Source organism: Pteronotus mesoamericanus, unplaced genomic scaffold (assembly GCF_021234165.1).
Source record: "Pteronotus mesoamericanus isolate MK-2021 breed Mesoamerican mustached bat unplaced genomic scaffold, CSHL_Meso_final contig_433, whole genome shotgun sequence".
In the NCBI taxonomy this organism is placed as follows: Eukaryota; Metazoa; Chordata; class Mammalia; order Chiroptera; family Mormoopidae; genus Pteronotus; species Pteronotus mesoamericanus.
The window spans coordinates 365,234-390,524 of NW_026555163.1; the positions used below are offsets into that span (position 1 = coordinate 365,234).

Sequence of the window (25,291 nt, forward strand, 5' to 3'; positions counted from 1 at the left end):
AGGTACTTTATTTTTCTTGTTGCTATAGCAAGTGGGATATTTTTCCTGATTCCATGGTATACAAAAATGCCTTCGATTTCTGATAATTAACTTTGCATCCCACTCTTTTGCCAAATTCACTTATTAGATTGAGTAGTTTTTTGGTGGAGTCTATGGGGTTTTCTATGTACACTATCATGTCATCTGTAAACAATGATAGTTTTACTTCCTCCTTTCCAATTTGTATCCCTTTTATTTCTTTTTCTTGTCTGATTACTAAGGCTAGGGCTTCCAATACTATTTGAATAGAAGTGGTGAAAGCTGACATCCTTGTCTTGTTTCCGAGCTTAATGGGAAAGCTTTCAGTTTTTGCCTGTTGAGTATGATGTTGGCTGTAGGTTTTTCATATATGGCCTTTATTATGTTGAGGTATGCTCCCTCTACTCCCACTTTTCTGAGTGTTTTTATCATAAATGAGTGCTGTACTTTATCAAATGCTTTTTCCACATCTATTGATGTCATCCCGTGATTTTTGTACAGAAAGCAATTTGGTGAAATGATTGGGAGAGAAGTGTGAAAGCAGCAAGAAGTGCTTGCAACACATGTCTGGTTTTTGGTTTTAGGAGATTTTGGTTTTTATTTTTAGAGGGAGAGAGAGAAAGAGAAACTGATTTGTTCCACTTATTTATGCATTTATTCGTTGATTTTTTAAGATATTTTATTTATTTATTTTTAGACAAAGGGGAAGGGAGAGAGTGAAGCATCAATATGTGGTTGCCTCTCATGTGCCCCCTGCGGGGGACCTGGCCTTCAACCCAGGCATGTGCTCTGACTGGGAATCAAACTGGGGACTCTTTGGTTCGCAGGCCAGCACTCAATCCTCTGAGAGACACCAGCCAGAGCTATTCATTGATTCTTGTATGTGTCTGACCAGAGATCAAACCTACAAACTTGGTGTATCAGGATAATGCTCTAAGTGACAGAGCAGCCCGGCCAGGGCTAGCACGTGTCTGTTTTAAATTGTATCAGCTTCTCTAGAGAGTTCATGAAATTATACTGTGGGGGCTAAGAATGAGGATTCTTGAAGTAACCCTACCTATGTGCCTCTGAAATCATTTATTCTCTCTGCACCTCAGTTTCATCATTTACAATGTGGAAACAATAGCAGTACCTATCTCATAGGGTTATTATACAGATTAAATGAATTAACACATTTCCTCCACATAGATCCGTTTCTCAAATAGAGTGAGCTTTCACCTGTTAGCCATTTTTAATGTCATTAATGTTGATGGATGTGACTATTAGAGTACATTTATAAGCAGGGGTTGTTTTGGCCCTAGGGAAATTGGTCACAAAGATGAGTAAACAGCTTAAGACACCAGAACATATTTCTTACATGATAAGCTGAGTACATTAATCTCAATTTTTGTATTGTCACACCCTTAAAGCAAACTCAACTCTGTTGTGTTTTACCCCCATTTAGAGGATTTCCTTTACAATAGATGAGGTGTTTGTTTTTTTTTTTTTTTGTTTGCTTTTTATTCCAACCTTAAATGCCTTCTTACTTTAAATGATCACAGGCTTATTTTAGTGAAGAGCAGTTAAGAGCCTTGAATAATCATAGACAGATGTTGAATGACAAGAAGCAAGCACAGATCCAGTTGGAATTCCAGAAGGCTATAGAGTCTGCTGAGAAAGGGGAGCAAATGTTATCAAGGGATGTTACAACTGTGTGGAAGCTGCGTATCATAAGCTATGAGAAAAAAGAAAAAGATTCAGGTCAGTATGTAAATTTTTTGTTTTTATCAATTTTAAGTTAAAATATTATTGTATTAATAAAATGATTTCAAATGCTAGATGAAGTGTAAAGTTAGTGCATATCAGAGGAGCAAGGTCTACCAGACCCCATAAAATCTATAGGTCTTTGTTGTTGTCAGTATTATTTTTTTTAGGTAAGAAAAGTTATTTTTCATTTAGTATAAATTTTAAACAAAGGTACATATGACCCAAAGCTTTTATGAGTTTCTCTACCCAACAGTGATCTCCAAGGAGGCCAACAAGGCTCCAGACTTGGCTTCCACTCAGTTGGAAATTAATATAACCCACTTCATCCCTCCCTGAGAACCTGGAAAGGAAAGTAGCAGGAACAAATGCTAGGCCAGCAGCTTTGTGATTTCTGGTGGAACCAGGTTCTGGAGCAGATCAATGAAGGGTGGGGAGCTCTCAGAGTGAGGAGCTGTGGTCCCCAGATCTACCAGCCGAAACTACTGCTTGGTCAACCAGCTCCTCTCCCTTCCATTCCCTACTTTCTCCCTTCTCTTTTGTCATTCCCTGGCTCTTTCCTGTCTTTCTCTCTTCTTGGTTGTTTTCTCCAGCCTCACACCTCTTTGTTTTCATGTCCTCCAAAGTGGCCCCCAAAAGACAGCCATGGTTTTCAGCCCTTTGTAATGGCTGAAAGTTCTAAAATATCCAAATCAAAGAGATGCTTCTTAGTACTTAGAGGTGGACATTTTTACTAGTTGTGCATTCCTTCAGAACTTGTGACCAAATTTTTCTACCAAGCAAACAAGAAGGAGCCTGCATCCACCAGGCCCCATCCTAAGGTGGCCTCTGGGATGGAGCAGAGTTCGTGAGGACAAAGCGGGCACCACGGGCCTCACCTTCACCCTCAAAGGAGCCTGGGTCCTCCAGGTCTCCACAGATGCTAGAACCTGGCCCAGATACCTCTTTCAGGCTAACCTTGGGACCAAAGAAGATTTCCTGGAGTCAAGTTATCAAATTTAGTGTGACAGTCACTTTAGTGTTCAATAAAAACTAGGGACTAGCAATTCTAAATAAAATGTTCTCCTGGTTGGTCCATGGAGAAGAGACCAAATCCATTTGGGATCAGCGACAGGGAAGGACTTTTAGGCCTCCCCCAGTCCACCTGCTTGGATCACTGGCTTTTCCTGCCCTGGAGTAAAATTCATTTTGTTATATCACAGTTCAGCAGATCAGAAGTCTGGAAGGAACTGGCTAGGTTGTCTGCTCAGTGCTTCATGAGGATGAAGTCCAGGTATTTTTATCTCATGCTCAGGGTCCTCTTCCAAGCTCACTGAAGTTCTTGACAGAATGCATTTGCTGTGATTGTAGGGCTGAGATCCCTATTTCTTGTGTAGCATGTCACCAGAGGCCAGTCTGCTTCTAGAGGCCTCCTGCATTCTTTCTCATGTGGCCTTCTCCATTGTCAAACAAGTGACAGTGCATTGCATCCTTCTCATGCTTGACTCTGTGATTTTGTCTTCTTAAGTATTTATTTGTAGACAGGAATTTTAATAATTACAAGTTCTTCCATTATCTTTTTCCTCTTTTTCTGAATAGTTATGTTAAGTATCTGGCGTCCTCCATCGGATTTATATTCCCTGCTAACAGAGGGAAAGAGATACAGAATCTATCATCTTGCAACATCAAGATCTAAAAATAAATCTGGGAGAGCTACAGTACAGTTAACAGTAACTAAAAACACTCAGTTTCAACAAATACAGGTATGTGCTTCTCATTGTAATTTTTCAATTTTTATAAATGCATATGAGTTTACAGAATCTACACATGCTGATTTTTTTTCTTACAGGCTTCAGATGAAATACTGTTCCAAGTTTATCAGCCACGGGAGCCTGTTCTCTTCAAACAGCTATTGAATCCAGACTTCCAGCCACATTGTTCTGAGGTGGACCTAATAGGATTGGTAGTTTCTGTTGTGAAAAAAATAGGTAATATACAGCATATTTAGGTGTAGCTTTCCATTGATGCTTTTGAAAAACATTCTTTTAAAATTTGTTTTAGGATTAATTGGAGCTACAAATCAGCAAATTTGATAATTAGTGATTTGAAAATAGGCCTGTTTTAACCTCAATTCTTAATGTAAATGAGTTGTACAGTATTACAAGGGAAGGACTTACATTCCATTCTGACTAACTTAATTTTAAAGAAATTGCTAGAAAATTTTCTACAGCATTTTAGTGATTATTGCTAGACAGATAATTATAATTTCCCTGTGCAGTTAACTGAACATTCAGGCCTCTGCCCCCAGTGTTGGTTTGGGTTTTTTATCCCTTTGCAACATCTCTCATTATCCATAATGATATCCATTGTTCTAAAGCCTACTTTTTAAAATATAGCTAGCTACTCCAATTTTTTTTATCATTGGTGTTGGTTTGCACGGTATATATATTTTTCCAATGCTTTATTTTTAACCTATCAATGTTTTTATATTCCAAGTTGTTTTTGGTAGACAGCATGAATGTTGAGTCTTGCCTTCTTACCCAATATGACACTCTGTATCTTTTAATTGGCTTAATCTGATCATCTTTAATGTGACTATTGATAATGTTTGATTAAAAGTTCCCACCTTGCTCTCTGTTTTCTCTTAGTCCCATCAGTTCCTCATGTAGGAGAGCAGTTCTTGTGATGTTTCTACATATGCGGTAGCAGCCCTTGTCTCAGGCTGTCTTTTAAAGAATGTTTGTATAGCAAAGAGGCCTGGAAGGATGGAGGGCAGATTTCTTTCCTGAGCAGGAAGTCTGATCTCTTTTCCTCGAGTTTTTGTTTCTGGTTCTATTTTTTTGTTTTTGAGATACCACTTGTAAGTGAGATCATACAATACTGGTCTTTCTCTGTCTGACTTATTTCACTTGGCATAATGCCCTCAAGGTTCATCTGTGTTGCAAATGGCAGGATTTCCTTTTCTATGGATGAATAATATTCCCTTGTAAACACCACATTTTTTTTTAACTGTTCCCCTATTGACAGACACTTATGTTGTTCTCCTGTTTTGGCTGCTATGAATAATGATGCAATGAACATGGGAGTTCAGATATCCCTTAAACATAGTGATTTTATTTCCTTTGGATATATACCCAGAAATGGAAATGGTGGATCATATGGTAGTTCTGTTTTTAATTTACTGAGGAATAAATCATTTTAAATAACAAAAAAATAGCACTGGCTGGTGTGTCTCAGTGGATGGGATGGAATGTCAGCCTTCAAACTGAAAGGTTGCTGGTTTGATTCCTAGGCAGGGCACATGCCTGGGTTGTGTGGGCCAGGTCCCCAGTTGGGGTGCGTGCAAGAGGAAATCGATCGATGTATCTCTTGTACATCACTGTTCCTCTGCTTCTCTTTCTCCCTCTCTCTAAAAATAAGTAAATAAAAATTTAAAAAAAGAAAAAGAAATACCTTTTCAGTGTCAGCTTCAGTTTTTACTGCTCATAGCATCTCAGGCAAGTTCATCTATATTTTATTCTTTAAATATGACATTGAACACTCTTCTTTTCCTTATCTCTTTCTGTATGTTCTATCTACAAAGCCAAACTCTTGTCTCCCTATGTACTAGGAAGTGTTAAGACTATCTTAGGTCTGAGTTTATGCACAAAGACTTCTACTTATTGATGATTTGTGCCAGGTACCCCAGCCTCCTCCCCTGGCAGTTTGTCCTTCATTCTACATCAACTGTGTTGACGTCTTTCTTGCCATTCTTGGGCCTACTGAGTTCACTTTCATCACAGAGCCTTTATACTCACGGTTGCTCCTTCTAGAAGCTTCCCCCCAACAGCCACGTGGCTGACTCCTTTGACTCCTTCAAGTCTTTGGTGAAATGCAACCTTCTAAGAGGCATTTCCCTGACCACCATTTGTAATAGAGCAGTACTCTCTCCATTCCCCAACCTAACTTTAAATTCTCCATAGCACTCAGCAGCGCCTGACAATATATGTTTATGTTTTTTTGTCTCCCTCCTCCAGAATATTAGGTCTACAAGAGCAGAGACTTTGGTACTGCTGTATCTTCAGCTTCTAAAGCAGTGCCTGGTACAGAGCAGGGTCTTAAATATTTGCTGGATTCCTTACTTATCAACTACTCTGTCATGGTTTCTTCCTTCCTTTGATCTTTGGCTAAGGTTTAGTATCCATCTCCTTTTTGAGGAGTCCTCATGTGCACCATATCCCATGGGTTCCTCCTATTTTCCATATGTACCTATTACCTTAATTGTGAGGCTTTGTCTTAGTTAGGTATAATATTTTGAGATTATGCTTACTTTCCTTCCCTCAGAACTTTGTAGAAATTACTCTTTTGGAATTGAACAATCTGGAACTGGCATAATTTTTTCCCTGATTTAGTGACTTTCTTTTTATGTCTGGATATCTAAAGAATATTTTCTTTTGTACTCCAATAAGCTGCGTCTTATTGAAAGCATCCTGTATACAATTCTTCTGGGACACAGGATGCTCTTTTGATCTGCAGACTTAGTGGTTTCTTTATTTCATAGATACTCTGTAATTTCTTTGAACATATTGGCTGTCCATTTACTGAGATTTCAATTTCAAGGATACCAGTTAGTCTTATGTTGCATTATTTTTGTTTGTGTTTTTATCTCTTCCCTGATTGCTTTTATTTTTTTTTTGTCTTTTTCATTTTTGTTCACCATTCTTATATCCAGCCTTTATGTTCATAATTTTATTTTCTGCAATATATTTTATTTCTTGCTATTTCTAATGCATGCATCTGACCCATTGTGATCATATATGATGTTCTCAATTTTATTTCTTTGATCCTGCACTCTCATATCTTACAGGGCTACTTATTCCATATTCAAGCTTTTATTTCCTCAAATATATGTTCCTACTAAGTTCAATAGCATGAATCAGTTTTGAAGAACTTAGAAACTGCCTTTTTTTCCTTTGAGTTTTGTTTTCTTTAATTTTTAAATCATGTTTATTCTGTTACAGTTGTCTCAGTTTTTCCCTCTTTACCCTCCTCCACCCATCCAACCTTACTCCCCGGTACCACAGTCAATTTCCACTCTGTTGTCCACATCCATGGGTCATTCATACATGTTCTTTGTCTAGTATCTTCTTCTTTCCACCATTGTCCTTCCCCATCCCCTCTGGTCACTTTCAGTCTTTTCCATGTTTCCATGCCTGGGGTTTATTTTGTTTGTTGGTATTTTGTTGAATGGATTCCACTGATAGATGAGGACATATGGTATTTGTTTTGCACCAACCAACTTATTTCACTTAGTATAATATTCTCCAGTTCCATCCATGTTGTCGCAAAAGGTAGGAGCTGCTTCTTTCTTTTTTTAATGCATATTGATTTTATTTATTTATTTATTCTTTTAAATATCAAAATCCATTATAAAATATTAAATTTAAATCCATTCTAAAGTCTCAGCAATTAAAACAACATGACACTAGCACTGAAATACTCAAGTAGATCAATGAAATAAAATGAGTATTCTAGAAACAAACATATCTAACAATGTTATATATGATTAAATTGATATTTCAAGTCAATAGGGGAAATGAAGCTTATTCAACAAATAAGGTGCATGGACCACTATTACTTGAATTAAAACAGATATAGAGCCCTATTTCACACATTATACAAAAAATATTCAGGTGAGTTAAAAATCAATATGTAAAATCTAAGGAGTTTCAGGAGAAAATACAAAATAATATTTTTCTTACCCCGAAGTAAAATATACAAACCCAGAAGCTATAAAGGAAAATATTGATAATATGACTATATTAAACATTTAATACTATGCAGTAATATACATATAAAAAAACCAAAGGACAAGTAATAGAATAGGAAAGTACTTGCAACACATCTAAAAAAGGGTTAATAGTTTGGAGTTTTTTTAGGGAAAAAATTCTGCAAACATTTAATCAAAAAATGGATAAAGAATACCAAAAAGTCATTTAAAGTTTTTTTAAAATAATAGAAATAGGCAAGAAATATTCAAAAACAGATTTAGTTTCAACAAATAATAGAGTAACAATTAAAATAACACATCATTGTCACAATCAGATTAATAACTTAAAAATATTGGTAATATCAAGTATTGGGGACTGTGAAAGGAATTGGGTGTTCATAGACTCTTTTTCTTCATCTTCTTAGAGCAGTCCTTTTAGCATACCTTGCAGTGCTGGTTTGGTGGAGGTGTATTCTTTTAGCCTCCTTTTGTCTGGGAAACTCCTTTTTTCAACTTCCATTTTAATTGGGAACCTAGCTGGACAGAGCAGTCTTGATTGCAGTCCTTTGCTTTTCATGACTTGGAATATTTCTTGGCATTCCCTTCTGGCTTGTAATGTTTCTGTTGAGAAGTTAGTTGCTAGCTATATTACGCTCCCTTGTATGTTACTACCTCCCTCTCCCTCGCTTGCTTTAGGAGTCTCTGTTTGTCTTTGATATTTGCCAATAAGGCAAATGGATAGATTTTTACTTGCAGCCACGTACCCTGGGCTCTGGAAAAGGCGGGGGCAGAGTAGGCCAGAGGAGCCTGAGGAGAGACTGGGGGAGAAGGCGCTGGGGAGAGAACAGAGAGTAGCCAGCGGGATCCCAGTGCCGACTTCCTTCCCCCCGCATACGGCGGCAGACCACTCCCCTGAGAGACAGCAGCATGAGAAGACCCAATAACCCCACACCCAGGAGGGACTCTGCCCTGCCCTGTGGTGCCTAAGCCTGACTGCTGAGTGCAGAGTGACTAGATTAACAACTGAAGGAGACAGCCACTGACAGTAGATTCCTGTAAGTCTCAAACAGACTACCTAAGGTCAGATGGGGTCAACATGATGATGTGTCTTGGCGAGGGCCTCATTGGGTTCCTCTTGAATGGGACCCTCTGTGCTTCCTGGACTTGTGTGACTTTTTCTCTCCTCTAATTAGGGAAGTTTTCCATCATGACTTTCAAACAGGTTCTCTATCCCTTCCTCCTCTTCTTCTCCTTCTGGTATCCCTATTATACGGATATTATTAAGTTTCAGGTTGTCCTGCATTTCCTTGAATGCCTCTTCATTTTTTTGTAGTCTTTGTTCATTTTCTTGCCCTTTCTGGGAGCTTTTTTCTACCTTGTCCTCCAGCTTGCTGATTCCTCTGGTTTATCCAGCCTCCTTTTGATTCCCTCTACTGTGTTCTTCAATTCAGAACTTGTATTCTTCACTTCCTCTTGCCTCTTATTAATAGTTTCTATGTCCTTTTTCATGATGATATAGTTTGCAGTAAGTTCCTCATAGTTTCCCTGTAGTTTTTTTAATTCTCTCTGAGCTCACTGAGCTCATTGAGCTTCCTTAGAAAGTTGTTTTGAGCTCAATATCTGATAGTTCACTTGCCTCTATTTCATTTAGCTCTCTTTCTGGGGATTCCTCCTTTCCCTTTGATTGGGGCGGGGAGGGTGTCTCTTTTTCTTTTCATTATTTGTGAGACTAGTTTTTGCTTATGCTGCTTAAATTGATCTGTCTTGATCTCCTGACTTCGTGGTGTGAACTTCTATGGTAGGAGACTGCTGTTTTTTCTTTCTGGATCTGCCTCTGATGATGTCAGATGTTGACCCCATCTGACCTTAGGCAGTCTGTTTGAGACTTACAGGAATCTACTGTCAGTGGCTGTCTCCTTCAGTTGTTAATCTAGTCACTCTGCACTCAGCAGTCAGGCTTAAGCACCACAGGGCAGGGCAGAGTCCCTCCTGGGTGTGGGGTTATTGGGTCTTCTCATGCTGCTGTCTCTCAGGGGAGTGGTCTGCTGCCGTATCGGGGGCGGGGGGGGGAGTCGGCACTGGGATCCCGCTGGCTACTCTCTGTTCTCTCCCCAGCGCCTTCTCCCCCAGTCTCTCCTCAGGCTCCTCTGGCCTACTCTGCCCCCGCCTTTTCCAGAGCCTAGGGTACGTGGCTGCAAGTAAAAATCTATCTATTGGCCCTTTAGACGGCCCTTTGCTCCTCCACCGCCTGTCTCTGGCAGAGAGCAACCCTGCTGCTTTTCGCAGCTGTCTGTTAGCTGTGTACTTATTGGTCTCTGGTGCTGTAGGCTGGAGATCCCCGCTTATGGTTTAGACCCCACTCTTCTCAGGGGGCTCCAACTGGCCATTTCAATATCCCTCTGGTGCTGCCACCTGTGGGTGCCCCACCTGCCTTCTCGAGTCTCTACCGCAGTACTCACCAGTTAGGTTGTGCTAAAGCTGATTCTTCTGTCTGTCCAAGGTTATAAGTCTCCTCTCTCACTATTGTTCAGTTGTTTGTTCCAGGTGATTTCTCCAGAATTTAGTTGTAATTCCAGATAGGTCCTGGGAGGAGGTCAGTGTGACTTCCATTCACTCCTCCACCATCTTGATTCTCCTCTGTTCTGAGTTTTGTTTTCTTATGGGTTGTGCTCTTTACTGTGTTCTTTTCTCCTTTTTTTAATAGGATTTGTTTGGTTAGTTGTGTTTCAGTGCTCTGTGGGTTTACTTTGACTGTAGTATGTTAATATGCTACATTGTTTTCATAGCATTTCATTTCCTCTTGATCAGACTTGGTGACCTTTCCCACACATTTCACACATTCTTTTGTAAATGCTGGGTGAGTAGCAATGAACAAAACGGCAAAAATCCCTGCCCTCATGGAGCTTATGTTATGGTGGAAAGGAGAGATCACAAATAAAATACATAAGTAGCATTTATACTTTTCTTAGTAAGTGCTAAAAAAAAGATGAGGTAGGGAATGACAGGTGGTATTAGGGGGCAGGCAAGAGAAATGTAGCTTTAGATAGGGAGGAGAGGAAGAACCTCGCTGTAGAATTGACATTTGAGTGAGACTTGAAGAGGCACGTGGACATCTAGGGGAGGAACAGTCCAGGCAGAAGAAATGATCATGACACAGCAGGATCCTTTCTGGTGCCTTGAAGCATTGGCAGAGGCCAGGAAGTGAATAATCACAGCCAGGATAGAGGCACTGAAGGACCAGACCATGTGGTGAGCCTTGTATGGAATTCAACTCAATTTCTGAAAGTGATGGGAGAAGCGATACCACCTGACTAGGTTTTCAGAGGATCACTCAAGCTGCTGTATAAGAATAGACTAGAGGGGGACATGAGGGTACCAACAGGGGAACCAACTGGAGGCTATTGAAGAATTTAGGCAAGAGATGGTAATAACAGTTTGGACCAGGCAAAAGCAATGGGAGTGGTGAAAAGTAATCAGGTTCTGGTTGTATTTTGAAGGTAGAAAGACAGCTTGGGCTTGAAGAGAGGAGTCAGTGCCAAGGTTTTTGGTGTAAGAACCTGAAAAAACAGTTGTCATTCTCTGAGAGGGGAAGATTGCAAGGAAAAATAGGTCTGTGGGGAAGGGCAGGAGCTCAGTTTGGACAGTTAAGTTTTTAGGTGCTTAATCTAAGTAGAGAGTTCTATTGGACAGTTGAATGCAGGAATCTGTTCAGGGGGAGTGTCTTGGCTGAAGGTATAAACTGGGAAGTCAACATAAGCCGTGCCACTGGCCAAGGTCTCTGGGTGTGAGAGGAGGTAGAGAAGTAACTCAGCACTCTGATGCCTGGAAGCAGAGGACATGGAAAGGAGCCAGTTAGAGAGACAGGAGTGGCCAGCAAGGTGGGAGGGATCCTGAGAGTGAGCTATTCAGAAGACCAGAGAAAAAGGATTTCTGACAGGTGAATGTGAGTGAGTCTGCTGGCATTTGGTAGCACAGATAATGAGGTTAGGTCTGAGCATTGATTACTGGATTTAGCACCATGGAGGAGCCTTTTAGTGGAGTGGTGGGAAAGACCGAATGAAGTGGGGCAAGGAGATAAGAGGAAAAGCAGCCGTGAATGAAAGCATTTCAGGGGCACCGTATGTGAAGTGAAAACATGCAGAACAAGAGCTAGAAGGGGAATTGGGAGCAAGAGAGTATTTGTGTTTTCAGATGATATTGCTAATAGCATACTAATGAGCTACTGTGTATGGTGAGAGGCCAGTTGTGGAGCACAGTTCTTCGGTTACCACATCGGGATGGTACCTAGGGGGCTGTGGAGTGATGGGCCTCAGCTGGTAACAGAGACGGTTCTTCCATAGTTGGAGGAAAAAAGGGTGAAGGGTGTGCTTACAGATGAAGTGGGAAAGCCGATGTGTGAGTGGAAGTTTGTAGCTCTCCTCTCATTGCCTCTGTTCTTACTGAGAGTCAGAATGGAGGGAAATGCATGAAGTCATCCTCCAAGAAAATAGCAGACTGAATGGACTGCATGGATAATGTGGCTGCCAGCACCCACTGGAGTCCAAGTTCATGAATATGAAATGAAACTGGTCACGTTGATGGTATATTTTTTTAACCATGTTTAGCTATCATGGTGCAGGCATGAAGTTGGTTAGCCAGATGAATGATACACAGGCAAGAGGGCCTAGAATTTGTGGGTGTATGCAAAGGAGGGATTTTAAAATAATTGACCCTAGATTTTAAGCACAAGGCAGAGGGAAGAGGTGACATTAGGAGACTGTGGAATAGTAAACAGGAGATAAGAAAAATGGATTGTGTGTACCAGTGGGGTCAAAGGATTGATTAAGTTAGGGCTTTAGAGTAAGTGAGCTGCAAAGATCAAAAGTTAGAGTTGAAGAATGAGATACTTGATTTCTGGAGGGGAGGAGGTTATTGGAAGTAATAAAGCATTAGGTAAATCCATTGGAGTGGGCAACTGACAAAGCCTGGAGAAGAAGATCATTCAAGAAGGAGACAACAAGGAAGCTGGTGTCCCAGGGTATTGGAAGGATAATCTGTGAGGCTATTGAAATCACCAAGAAGTATAGCCATAGTAATGACAGAATGACTGATTTGTGAGTTAAAATCTTAATTGGTGAAAGGAAGTAAGTGACCCAGGTGTTAGTAGGTGCCTACACAAGAAGAGTAGTGAATGGTGTGGTCTGATAACATGACATTCAAAGCTGAGTGTTCTCAGAGAGGTGCTGGGAGCAGCAGAGGAGCAAGGAAGATATCCCCCACTTTAACCTCCATAAGCACAAGATAGCTGTGTCATCAGAGATGAGCCAGGTTGTGTACAGCAAAAGGATAAAGAGAGCGGATATGGAAAGGTTGAGAGTAGTGAGATTTTACTGAGTTCCAGAGTGTCCAGTGAAAGGATTCTAAGAGACAGGGATTGGTAGGTGATGGTGTCAAAAAGGTAATGTTCAAAGCTTTGTGGAGACCAAGTCCAGGGAATACGGAATGCCCTGGGAGCCTGGCACCTTGTAGAGACTGACATGACAATATTAGTTCTTTTTTTAATAGCTTTTTAAAAAAATATATTTATTTTCAGAGAGAGGGGAAGGGAGGGAGAAGCGAGGGAGAGAAACATCCGTTGGTTGCCTCTTGCACTACCTGGACCACAACCCAATCATGTGCCCTGACGGAATAAAACCGATGACCCTCTGGCTCTCAGGCCAGCACTCAATCCACTGAGCCACACCAGCTAGGACTCTTTTTTAAAAAAATATATTTTATTGACTCTGCTATGATAGTTGTCCCAATTTTTCCTCCTTTGCCCTCCTCCTCCCAGTATCTCCCATTCCCTCCAGCAATCCTGCCCCCTACCTTAGTTCATGTCCACAGGTCATACATACAGGTTCTTTGGCTTCATTCCCTATACAGTTCTTAACATCCCCCTGCCTATCCTGTATGTACCAATTTGCACTTTTTAATCCCTGCACCTTTTCCCCAATTCTCCCCCTTTCCCCGACCCAACTAATAACCCTCCAAATGATCTCCATAGCTATGATTCTGTTTATCTTCTACTTGTTTGCTTAGTTTGTTTTTTAGGTCCAATTATAATAGTTGTGAATTTACTGCCATTTTACTGCTCATAGTTTTGCTCTTTTTCTTAAATCTTAAGTAAGTCCTTTAACATTTCATATAATAAAGGCTTGAATATAATGAACTCCTTTAGCTTTATGTTGTCTGGGAAGCACTTTATATGCCCTTCCATTCTAAATGATAGTTTTGCTGGATAGAGTAATCTAAGTTTTAGGTCCTTTTCATCACTTTGAATACTTCTAGCCAGTCCCTTCTAGCTTGCAAAGTTTTGGGGTTTCTTTTTTTTTTTTTCTTTTTTTTTTAGAAATCAGCTGTCTTACAGGAACTCATTTGTAGGTAACCCTCTGCTTTTCTCTTGCTGCTTTTAAGGTTCTCTCCTTACCCATAACATTTGGCATTTTAATAATGATATGTCTTGGTGTGGTCCTCTTTGCATCCGTCTTGTTTGGGACTCTCTACTTCCTGAACTTGTATGTCTACTTCCTTTGTTAAATTAGGGAAGTTTTCTTTCATTAATTTTTCAAGTAAGTTTTCAATTTCTTGCTCTTTCTCTTCTCCTTCCTGCACCCCTATGATTCAAATGTTGGTACATTTGAAGATGTCCCAGAGGCTCCTTAGCCTATCCTCATTTTTCTGGATTCTTTTTTTTTTTCTTGCTGTTCTGATTAATGTTTTTTTCTTCCTTACATTTCAAATCATTGATTTTATTCTTGGCTTCATCCACTCCATTATTGGTTCCCTGTAAATTTTACTTTATTTCACTGAGTGTAACTTTCTTTTCTGCCTGGGTCTTTTTTATGCTGTTGAAGTACCCAATGAGTTCCTTGAGCATCCTAATAACCAGTGTTTTGAACTGTGCATCTGATGGATTGCTTGTCTTAATTTTGTGTAGTTCTTTTTCTGGAGTTTTGTTCTGTTCTTTCATTTGGACCATATTTCTTTGTCTCTTCATTTTGGCAGCCTCCCTGTGTTTGTTTCTGTGTATTAGGCACAGCTACTTGGATTCCCTGTGTTTGTAGTGTGGCCTGTTGTAGAAAAGTGCACCCATTAAGTTGGATGGAGTGGAGCCTTAGATAATTGCCCATGTGGGGCAATCACTGTTGCTGTTCTGTGGCTCTGTTTGGGGGAGGGCTCAGAAAGGGGACAGTGTCACTGCCTGGCCTCTGAAGTTTTGTCTGCGAGCAACCTGTCTTCCAGCACTTGCCCTGATATCAGACACTTCAGTTTCTCCCCGTATGCCACTGGTGCCCTTCCAGCTGTTGCCCTGGTGCTGAAGCCCAGAGGGAGTGAGTCTGCATAAGTCCTAAGTCCATTGCAGTTCCTTTAAGAAGAGATTTCTGAGGATCCTGCAGTTTCTTCCACCACTCCAACCCCCACTAGTTTTTACAACCAGAAGTTATGGGGACTTATCTTTCTCGCACTGGAACCTTAGGCTGGGTAGTCTGGTGTGGGGCTGGGATCCCTGGCTCCTGAGGTATCCCTCCCGATTTATATCCACCATATGTGGGTGTGAGACTACCCGTGTCTTCACACCTCTCTGCATCTCCATGTCTCCGCCTCTCCTGCCCGTCTGGATGAATGTGGCTTCTTTAATTCCTTGGTTGTCAGACTTCCATACAGCTTGATTTTCTGATGATTCTGGATGATACTTGTTTTGTAGTCTAGTTGTAATTTTTGCTGTCGTTGTGTAAGGAGGCGAGCCTTACACCTACACCTCCATCTTGACCAGAAGTTGAAAGTGTCATTAGTTTTAATGATCCCAAGTCAGATAGTGGTGGAACCAGGTATGGCAGGGAAGAAAAGGTGGAGACTGGCCAGGACCCCATATAATTCTTAACTCTTTTTTATTTATTTTGTATTTATTTAGACATCCTGTTTTTCTTTACATTAATATTTTGATTATAATTAATGTTGAACATCAATTCCAAATTCTAACGTTCAATAATTTAAGATTACTTACATAATATTCTGTGAATTGTAATTATTCACTTTTTTTAATTTTTTATTCTTTTATAATTACTTTATTGTTTTCAAATACATTTGTCTCCACCTTCCCCCCACCACTTTCCCCTGCCCCCCTTAACTCGGTTTTTACTGTATTCAAGACCAATACTGTTTTGCTCTCAGTTCCAGTGTAAGGGCTGGGTGTCTGAGTTCCTGTCCATTGTATATTTCATACTCCTTGGGGATAGTACCTCTGTTCTAGATCACCTTCCCTAATTCAGTGAATAAACCAGTGAATCAGTTTGCTATGCTGCTGTAACAAAGTACCACAGACTGGGTGGTTTAAACAACAGAAATTTGTGTCATGGTTGCGGAGGGTGGAAGTCCAAGATCACGGTGACTTCCTTGACTGCAGGGTTGGTTCCTTCTGAGGCTATGAGGGAGAATCTGCACCAGCCCTCTCTCCTGGCTTCTGGTGGTTTCTTGTCTACAAGCTTTAGCTTGTAGACACATCACCCCGAAGATTTTCGTGCAGATTCACAGAATGTTACGTGTGCATAGTTACGTCCACATGCCCCCTATTTGTAAAGACATTGGATGAGGACCCACCCTAATGACTATCTTAACTTGATTACATCTGCAAAGATATGATTTCCAAATAAGGTCACATTATGGGTTCTGGTGGATATGACTTCAGCATCTTTTGGAGGGACACAGTTCAACCCATAACATCCTGAACTCTGTACCATTCATTCACTTCTGTGAATCCAGGTCGCCTGCTTCCCCCCACAGCCATTTTCGTTATTTCTGATCAGAAGAGGAAAAGAGTAAGGATACCCATTCTATTTGCCTTTCAGGTTTAAGGGTAACAGAATTCTCAAATTTGGGGGGAAGGGGATTCGAAGCTGAACCTTCTGTGCTTGGCTCTATCTAGAGTGCTCTGTTTTCTTTCCTTAATCACCAGTTTTTAAATTTTATATTAGCATATTCCTCATTAATATGTTTTTGGTGAACATTTCTTTTTTAATTTAGTTTGATGTTAAATTTTAGAGGAATAAAATTCTGTCAGAAAGTTTCAGAGTGCCACCAACTTTGGAAGTACTAGTTATCTAATATTACCAATCTATAACACCCAATCTAATCATGTCTCCTAGCTTAGACTCTTTCGTGATGTTCTGTCCCTTAGAAAATGAAACCCAAACTTGTTTATATGCCTGGAAACTCTTGTACTTCCTGCCTTAAGCCACCCTATACACACACCTCAGAGAAACCCTGGTTTCACCGTACCTGACACACAGTAGCATTTAACACTTCCTACCTTTAAAAATGCTTTCCTTTTGCTTAGAATGCCCTTTGTCCTCCCCATCTTGATGAATTTCCCATTCATTGTTCAGCTTCTGCATTACCTCTGAGCCAGATGCTTTTGGTCTGGGTTAGAGCCCCCTTCTCCACTTTTGTGGTATTTTGTGAGTTTGGCTGTTTGAGCATTCATCACATGGTCCTTGGTCCTGTCTCTCCATTTCTGAGCCTCCTTTCTAACCCCTAAACCCTGTAAAACTGTGGTTTCTTCAAAACAGGCCTCCCTCTAACACAGTGGGGGGAGAGTAATTGTTAAAAACTTCAGGTTTGTACAATTCTGTCAAGTCGTCATAGTAATACAATTCATTTGCTCATATCATCCCCCTGTGCAGACAGGGAAACTGGAGCTCAAAGAGGGTAAATAACCTGCCCAATGTCACAGTTCTGTAAAGGGATGTAAACCCACCTTTCAGGTCTCAAGTGTATGTTTTTTCTTGTACTTCCTGCTGACACAGCATACCAAGCCCAACATTTAAGAGTTGGGCTTAAAACAGGGACTTCTATATTGTTAGTCTGTTTTGTTACTATATTACAGAAACCCTGTGATATAAAATGAATTAACCGAGATCACTTCTCAGGTTGGGTTCCCAGGGAAACAGACTCAGAGATTTCTATACAGATTTATTAAGCAAGTGCTGCCCAGGAACAGTGCCCGTGAGGGAGCAAAGGCCATAAGGAGAAGCTGAACGGAGTGCAGAGGCACAGCGAATCCCACGGGGACACGGGTTGGGGTGGCTCTGCAGGGTCAGGCCCACTTGAGGCAAGGGGCCGGTCATTGGATGCTGGCTTCCTCCAGAGAGTGGTTCTGCCTTAGGTACCTCATAGTACCTGGGTTGAGGGCAAAGCCCAGCAAGGAACCCAGGCAGGAATCGTTAGCCAATGCTTCCCAGAAATGGGAAAATGGCTGCCTTGTTCATAGCGATATGCACCCGAAACACCGCATCCACTGTAGGTAGAATCTGTGACAGTGGTTCCATAAACTAAATACTTTTATCGTTTCCATGAAGCTTTCTAAAAGAAATTTAAAAGCTACAAAGAATTCTATGTAAGTTCAGAGTAGACCAGGCTACAAAGCTGCAAAATAATCTTATTCTCATCTTTTTATTTTCATGGAGTTTTTTGTTCATCGCCAATATTCTGTAAACATTACTTTAAAAAATTCTTGCAATTGTTGTCATTTGTACAAGATGGATGGCAGTGAAATAAGACAAGTTTCTTTCAGTGCATGCAGTGTGATCCAGATAGGAAACCTCAGCTTGTGGAAAAATGAAGGAAACTACACTGTAAGCTAATTTTTATATTTTGCATTTTTCTATATGTGTTTCAATAAACATGTATTTTGTAACTGGGGTGAAACAGGACATTTTAAAGAAGGACATTTGGAAGAAGGGCATTACTGTAATCAAGTTTTGAATGTAATTAGAGGCAAATTCCAAAATCAGAAGATTGAACATACTTGGGTTGCGAAACTTGTAATTTCTCTAACAGCAGTATTTAAGATTAAAATCCATTAAATCAATCTATTGATAAATTTGAAAAGTGAAAGGGATACTTGTCCTTTACAACAGGATGAACAACTGATTATCTGACAATGGCAGTTCTTTTCATTCCTACTATTTATAAGGGAAATGTAATTCTCAGAGCAACAGAAATAAGAAAATGTAAATAAGTAGGACTGACTGTTGAGTGCTTAGATTTTCCTAGCCTCAGTCCTAGCCTGACTTATCCAGTCACCCCTTCCCATTTTTTGGCACTGAAAAAATATTTAACTTTTTACTTTGAACTAATTTTAGACCTTCAGAAAAGTTGCAAAAATAATAGTTTCCAAATATCCCTCATCCAGCTTCCCCTGTTAACATCTTGCATAACCGTAATACAACTATTAGAATCAGAAAGTAAACATTGATACAATATTGTTACCTAAACTTTAGATTTATTTGAGTTTGGAACTTCTTACGCTATTTTCTATTTTCTATTCCAGGATCCCACTTACATTTAGTCATATTTCTCCTAAGTCTTCTCCGGTCTTTAACACTTCCTCATGATCTTGACACTCATGAATGGACTGATCAAGTATTATATAGCATTTTCCTCAACTGGGTTTGCCTGATGTTTTCCCATGGTTAGATTAAGTTATACATTTTGAGGAAAGTTACCACAGAAATGATGTCTTGTCTTCTCTGTACATCATATCAAAGGGTGGTCAGTGATGTTGGTATTTCTTATTGCTGGTAATGGCAACAACCTTGGTTACTTGGTTCAGGTGGTTTCTGCTGGGTTCCTTACCTGTAAGTAGCTAACTTTACCTTTGTAGTCAATATAGATCTTGGAGGAGATTTTTTGAGTCTATTCATAACCTACCTCACTGCAAACTCTCACCCATTCATTTAGCATCCATCAGTTGATTCTGTTTTCAACAGTTATTACTGTGATACTTGCCTAATAATGGTTTTCTTTTTTTTCTTTTTTCCTTCTACATTCATTTGAATTGTACTGTGAGGAAGAGCTGCCCCTTTTCTCTGCATTTATTTATTTGATATATATCAGTATGGACTTATGAAAATTTATTTCAGGGATTAAGGTTTAGTACCTTTATTATTTTATTATTCCTATTGTTTCAATTTGGGCCACTAGGAGCTTTTTCAGGTTGACTCCTGTATTTTTTGAGCCCTTCCTTCCTTTTTTGGCATCGCAAGATATTCTAGGTTCATCTTATAAGTTCCCTACCCAGTCTGGGAATCAACTACAGTGAGTCCTCACTTAACATCATTGGTAGGTTCTGCAACTTTAAGTGAAATGCCATATAACAAAACTGCTTTTTCCACAGGCTAGTGTATACAAACAAGGGTTAATTTCCTATGGCATCTCATCAATGTTATAAAAAAACAGTGTTGAACAAAATGAGCTATTGGAGGACTTGTAGCACTTCCCCAAGACACCCTGGATCCCTTTTTCGCTTCCCTTCCCTCCCCTCCCCTCCTCTTCCATTCCTTCCCCTCCCTTTGCCTTCTCTCTCCTTCCCTTCCCTTCCATTTTTTTTTTTTTTTTTTTAGAAAATGGAGTTTAGAACCAATGTCTGATTGCTGGACATGCTCCTTACTACTACAGGGGCATCATTGTTTGCAGGCCCTTTCAGGCTTGGAACTGTTTGTGTTCCAACTTGGATTCCCTCATAGCTGATTGGTTCTGTTTGTTTGGGGGATATATTGAAGGATATGTAGAATATCAATTGTCCTTCTCAGAGTCAGAGCTACACAGAGAGACAAACTCAGAAGTGTCACTCCCCCCTCCTCCCTGCTGACCCAATGCTAGTCCTTTTTCCCCACATCCATACCCAACCCCTGTAGTTCCTGGTTTATCCTTCCTGTATGTTTTGTACAAATGGACAGATACATGTATATTTGCATATAGATTCTAGACTTTCTTTTGTGCTTGTCTTTCTCACCTAACAGTATGTTTGGAAATCACAGCTAGAGCTCTTCTTCATCCTGTTGTCAGCTGCATAGTACTCCATTATAAGGGTGTGTGTCATGGTTTACCCAACTGCTCTCCTGGGCGTGAGCTTAAAGATAGGTTGCTGTTAGTCCTTTATAATTACAAACACTGCTTCAGTAAGTAACCTCATACATGTGTTTTCAACAACCTTTTTTGTGTGTATTTTACTATCATTGGAAGTGTATCTTCAGAGTAGAAAACTAGAAGTGGGATTGCTGGGTGAAAAGTAAGTGCATATGTCACTTTGGTAGGTATTACCAAATTTTTCTCCACAGGGTTGTACAAACTTGTATTGCTACCAGCAGTGTACAAGTATGCCTGTTTCCTATGGCCTCAGGAACAGAATGTGTTGTCAGCTGGCATTGAAATTTTAGCACTATAAATAACAGGTCAACCCTGGGCTTTCCCTAAATTTAGTTATTTTAATTTGTTTTTACAATTAGCATACCAAGATAAACAGACATACTAGAGGTGCCTTGCATTTTTAAATTTATTTAACATATATAATGAAATGGGTTGGTTTTCTTTGTTCTCATTTTAGGTCTTGCTCCTTCGGCGTATTTGTCAGATGAATGCCATAACTTACTAGCAATCAAATTTTGGATAGATCTTAATGAAGACATCATTAAACCTCGCATGTTAATTGCTGCGAGCAACCTGCAATGGCGACCAGAACCCAAATCAGGAATTCCTACTTTATTTGCTGGAAATTTTTCCACATTTTCTACCAGTCCAAAGGAGAGCCATTTTCAAGCAGTGTTCCACAAAATGAAAGATACTATTGAGGTAAAATTAGTTTGACTATTACCACACCTTTTGGTATTTTGAGTCAAATATCAAAGGAGTGGCAGCTTTTATGAAAACTGGATGTTGAGATATGAAATCAGGTGAGGTTTTTAGCAAACATTAATTGCTCATGAACTTGAGGTTGGGGTGACAGCTACCAGGAAAGAGAATGATTTGAGGGGAATTGAGTTAGGAGAGATGGTCAGAAGGATGTTCAAGCTATAGACCATGTAAGCAAACTGAAAACTGGTAACAAGAATAATGTTCATACTAGCTGGTAGTGTGATTAGATAATAATAGGCAGATTCCAAATTTAGTATTTTATACAGTTTATACCTGTCTTGGCTTTGAAATAATCCCAGGTAGGAAAATATTAAAATTACTTTCCTTGTATCATAATGCATTTTTGCTTACATCTATTTATATTTCACATAATGGTATTAAATAAATCTGTTTCAACCAATCCTTGGAACAGACATGAGGCCGTTCTCTCATTTTAGTCCTGAGGACTACTCTGTAGATGTTGGATGATTTACAGCTATTAGTAAATGGAGATGGATCTTGAATCTCAGTCTTCTGACTCCAAATCCGGAATCATCGTACACCTTGCTAATTAAATTCTATGTTTGGGAACAACTCCTAATCCCTCTCCTTCCCTGATGTGTATACTCTTTCTCTTCCCCTCCAACACTGAGCTCTCCTGAATCGCTGATGGTGATTCTGCAATTTTGCATTAGCATATTGTTTGACAGTTGCTATCAAATTTGAGATGTTTCGTTCTTTTTTTCTGGTCTGAATATTTTATTTCTGGTTTTAAAGGTAGCACTTTCTAAAAACATGAATGTGTAGATTTGCATTTTATAAAACAGCTTTTCCAATTAATTTTTTTAGAATATTGATACATTTTGCAATGCTGCAGAAAACAAGCTTATGCATATACTTAATGCAAATGATCCCAAGTGGTCCACTCCAACTAAAGAATGTACTTCAGACCCACACACTGTTCAAACAGTCCTTGGTGCAGGAAGTAAGTTTCTGGTAAGTTAATGTAAATTAAAAGAATTTTATAGCTATATATATGAAGGCAATAAAATATTCTGGTATACACCTAGTAAACATGGTAAAATGCAATTAAATATAATTAGGGAGTGTAATTAATTGTGACTTTTATAGGTATAGCTAGGTTATCTGGAAATTATATCTTGTTTATTGAAGCCAAAATGTAACACTCTCTGGGAGCAAATTTTACAAACAGATGCTTTGATTTTTAGTATTTCAAGTACATGTAATAGAAAAGACTTTTTTGCCTTTATCTTTGTGCTAGGAGAACTATTCAATATAATTAGCGTTGTTTTTAAGCTCAGTTTGATTTAACTCTTTAAATCACAATAAATGCAAATCAAGCTGAAGTATAATATTGGCTAAGGACTAATTCTTTAAGTAGCTAACACTTGGTAAGTGTATCTATATTAACTCATTACCTTCACAAGAACCGTCTCAGATAAATATAATGATCACCATTTTACAGATGAGGGAACTATGGCATAGAGAGGTTAAGAAATTGCCTAAAGTCACAAAGACAGAAAAGTAGGTATTAGAACCCAGGCAGTCTGTGTTCTTAAAATGGTTTTAAAATGCTTATCTTTGTTTAATTTGTTAGTACTAAGAAAAAAAAAGAAAAAAAGATTAAAGCAGAAGTTATGTCCCCTACTTCTTTTTTTATCTTTTACTGTGATTACTCTTCATTCATTCTTTTCATGTCATTTTTATATCCTCTTCTGCTAAACTTATTTCCTTGTGGGGGAATAATAATAAAAATATGAATGTCTCATGAAATCATCTGACCTGCTAGCCATTAGGAGAGTGAGAATGTGTGTGGTATCTGTGTGTTTAAATGTTTTTAATGAAAAGCTGCTAATTTGATTTTGTTTTATATATGAGCACATAATTATATATGCCACTTTTTCATTTGTTTTTAATTAGATGTCTTCACTCAGTAGTGAGATGAACTATCAAAGTCCTTTATCACTTTGTAAGCCAAAAGGGAAGTCTGTTCCCACACCTGTATCGGCCAAAATGACCGCAAAGTCTTGTAAAGGGGAGAAAGCGGTTGATGACCCAAAAAACTGCAAGAAGAGACAAGCCTTGGATTTCTTGAGTAGACTACCTTTACCTCCACCTGTTAGTCCCATTTGTACATTTGTTTCTCCAGCTGCACAGAAGGCATTTCAGCCGCCACGGAGTTGTGGCACCAAATATGAAACACCTATAAAGAAAAAAGAATTGAGTTCTCTTCAGATAACTCCACTTAAAAAATTTAATGACATCTCTTTTTTGGAAATTGATTCAATATCCGACCAAGAACTTGCATTGATAAATACCCAGGCCCTCTTGTCTGGTTCAGCAGGAGAAAACCAAATTGTGTCTATGGATGAGTCCACTAGGACTCCACCCACCTGTTCAAGAGACTATCTCGAACTGAAAAGGCACCATTGTACCTCTACGATCAGAGAACAGGAGAATTCCCACGTCAGTACCAGGGAAATGGAAGACTCCGAGCAGGACACAAGTACAATATAAGCTAGATCTAAGAGACTGCAAAGGCGACAGAACTGAAAATGACAAAAATTAGTTATTAACTCTTAACATTTCTGGTTTGTAACACACATACAGTTTCAAACTGTACACTCATATTTGCAGAATGAGAAATGGTTCCAATTCTACCCAAGTGCTTATATATCATAGGAATGCTTTGCCTGCTTCTTTATTTTTAGTTATACATCTTCAAAGTGACTATATTTGTTAACTCATCAAGAAAAATGTCTTTTTTTTAATTTTAGAGAAAGAGAAAGGGAAGGGGGAAAGAGAGGGAGAGAAACATCGGTCAGCTGCCTCTTGTACATGCTGTGACTGGGGACCGAACCTCAGCCTAGGCATGTGCCCTAACTGGGAATTGAACCAGTGACCTTTCAGCTTGCAGGATGATGCCCAACCAACTGAGCCATACTGTCTGGGGCTCCTTTAAATCTTTATGAGCGGATTTGCTCCCTATAAGTATTTTACAAATGAATTACACATACCATTTTCTTTTAGATTGTGTCCTTAATTAAGTGAAACTAGGTTTCTCAGTACAGTTATTTTGACTCACAAAGTTCCTTTTAATTTAGTTCCTATTTTAGGTGTTTTGTTTTGTTTTGTTTTGTTTAGAAGTAACCGCCCACGAACTACTTTTCCTCAATGCATGAGTTGGTTTTACCATAGTTCTGTCCTGATCAAAAATTGGGCTAAGACATATGACTGGTGTTTTCTTTTGACTAATTGTTCATCTTGAAGCCAGCATAACTACAAGAAAAAGAGAACCCTCAGTGTAATTAATTCCTTTTTATGATCCCAGTGTGATCTCTGAAATTAAATTATTTCAATTAAAATTCAAATACTTGAAATCAGAAGCAGATTTCATAGTACCAGTTTTGATTTAGCAAAATGATGACCTGGACTGCAGCTTAGAAAACCTGTCTTTCCAGTCAGCCTTGATTCTGCCTGCTTTGATTTAGCACCATCACAGGACACAATGGGGCTCCCTGTACCCCTAGTTTTCTCTAGACACCTTCACAACAGAAGTTAACAGTTCAATTCAGGATGATATTCTCATTTGTTACTTTCTTATATTTAATAGAAGAGCAAAAAAGCAGTTCTAACTATGAGCTAATAGCATGGAGAAGCTCTTAAATCAGGTGTTTCAGTGTCTTAAACTTATATATATTTTTTTAATTTTTATTTCTGAATTACAGTTTACATTCAGTATTATTCTCTATTAGTTACAAGTATACAGCAGAGCGAGTAATATGTTTTAAAATCTCATTATAAACACTTTTCAAAGCCAAGGAAAGTCCTTTTATGAAGCAGTTTGTTTCTGTCTGTAGCTGTGATCCATGATTTTCTCTCCTCTAAAATTCATTAATATAACAAGTAGTCAGTTCTACTAGTCTTTTTAACTTGTGTTCTGCCATCTTATTAATGCAATTTAGGTTTTTTTCATAAAACAGTTTAGTCTTCCGGTGCTAATCATTTTTCTGGTGATACATTCTAGAACAGGGGATGAAACTTGAGTCTCAGGAACAGAAAGATTATAAGACTATAATGTTTTTTTCT

At 39.2% G+C, this 25,291-nt stretch overlaps 1 protein-coding gene across 1 annotated transcript in view; it reads left to right on the forward strand.

Moving 5' to 3' along the window:
* The window catches only part of BRCA2 (BRCA2 DNA repair associated), a 74,207-nt gene extending 50,488 nt beyond the window's left edge, over nucleotides 1-23,719 (forward strand). Inside the window, exons 21-26 of the mRNA XM_054577439.1 lie at nucleotides 1,560-1,758; nucleotides 3,340-3,503; nucleotides 3,590-3,728; nucleotides 20,895-21,139; nucleotides 22,031-22,177; nucleotides 23,123-23,719. Coding sequence (XP_054433414.1) covers nucleotides 1,560-1,758; nucleotides 3,340-3,503; nucleotides 3,590-3,728; nucleotides 20,895-21,139; nucleotides 22,031-22,177; nucleotides 23,123-23,719 — 1,491 coding nt within the window. The remainder of the gene's footprint in view (nucleotides 1-1,559; nucleotides 1,759-3,339; nucleotides 3,504-3,589; nucleotides 3,729-20,894; nucleotides 21,140-22,030; nucleotides 22,178-23,122) is intronic.
* The last annotated feature ends 1,572 nt before the right edge of the window (nucleotides 23,720-25,291 follow it).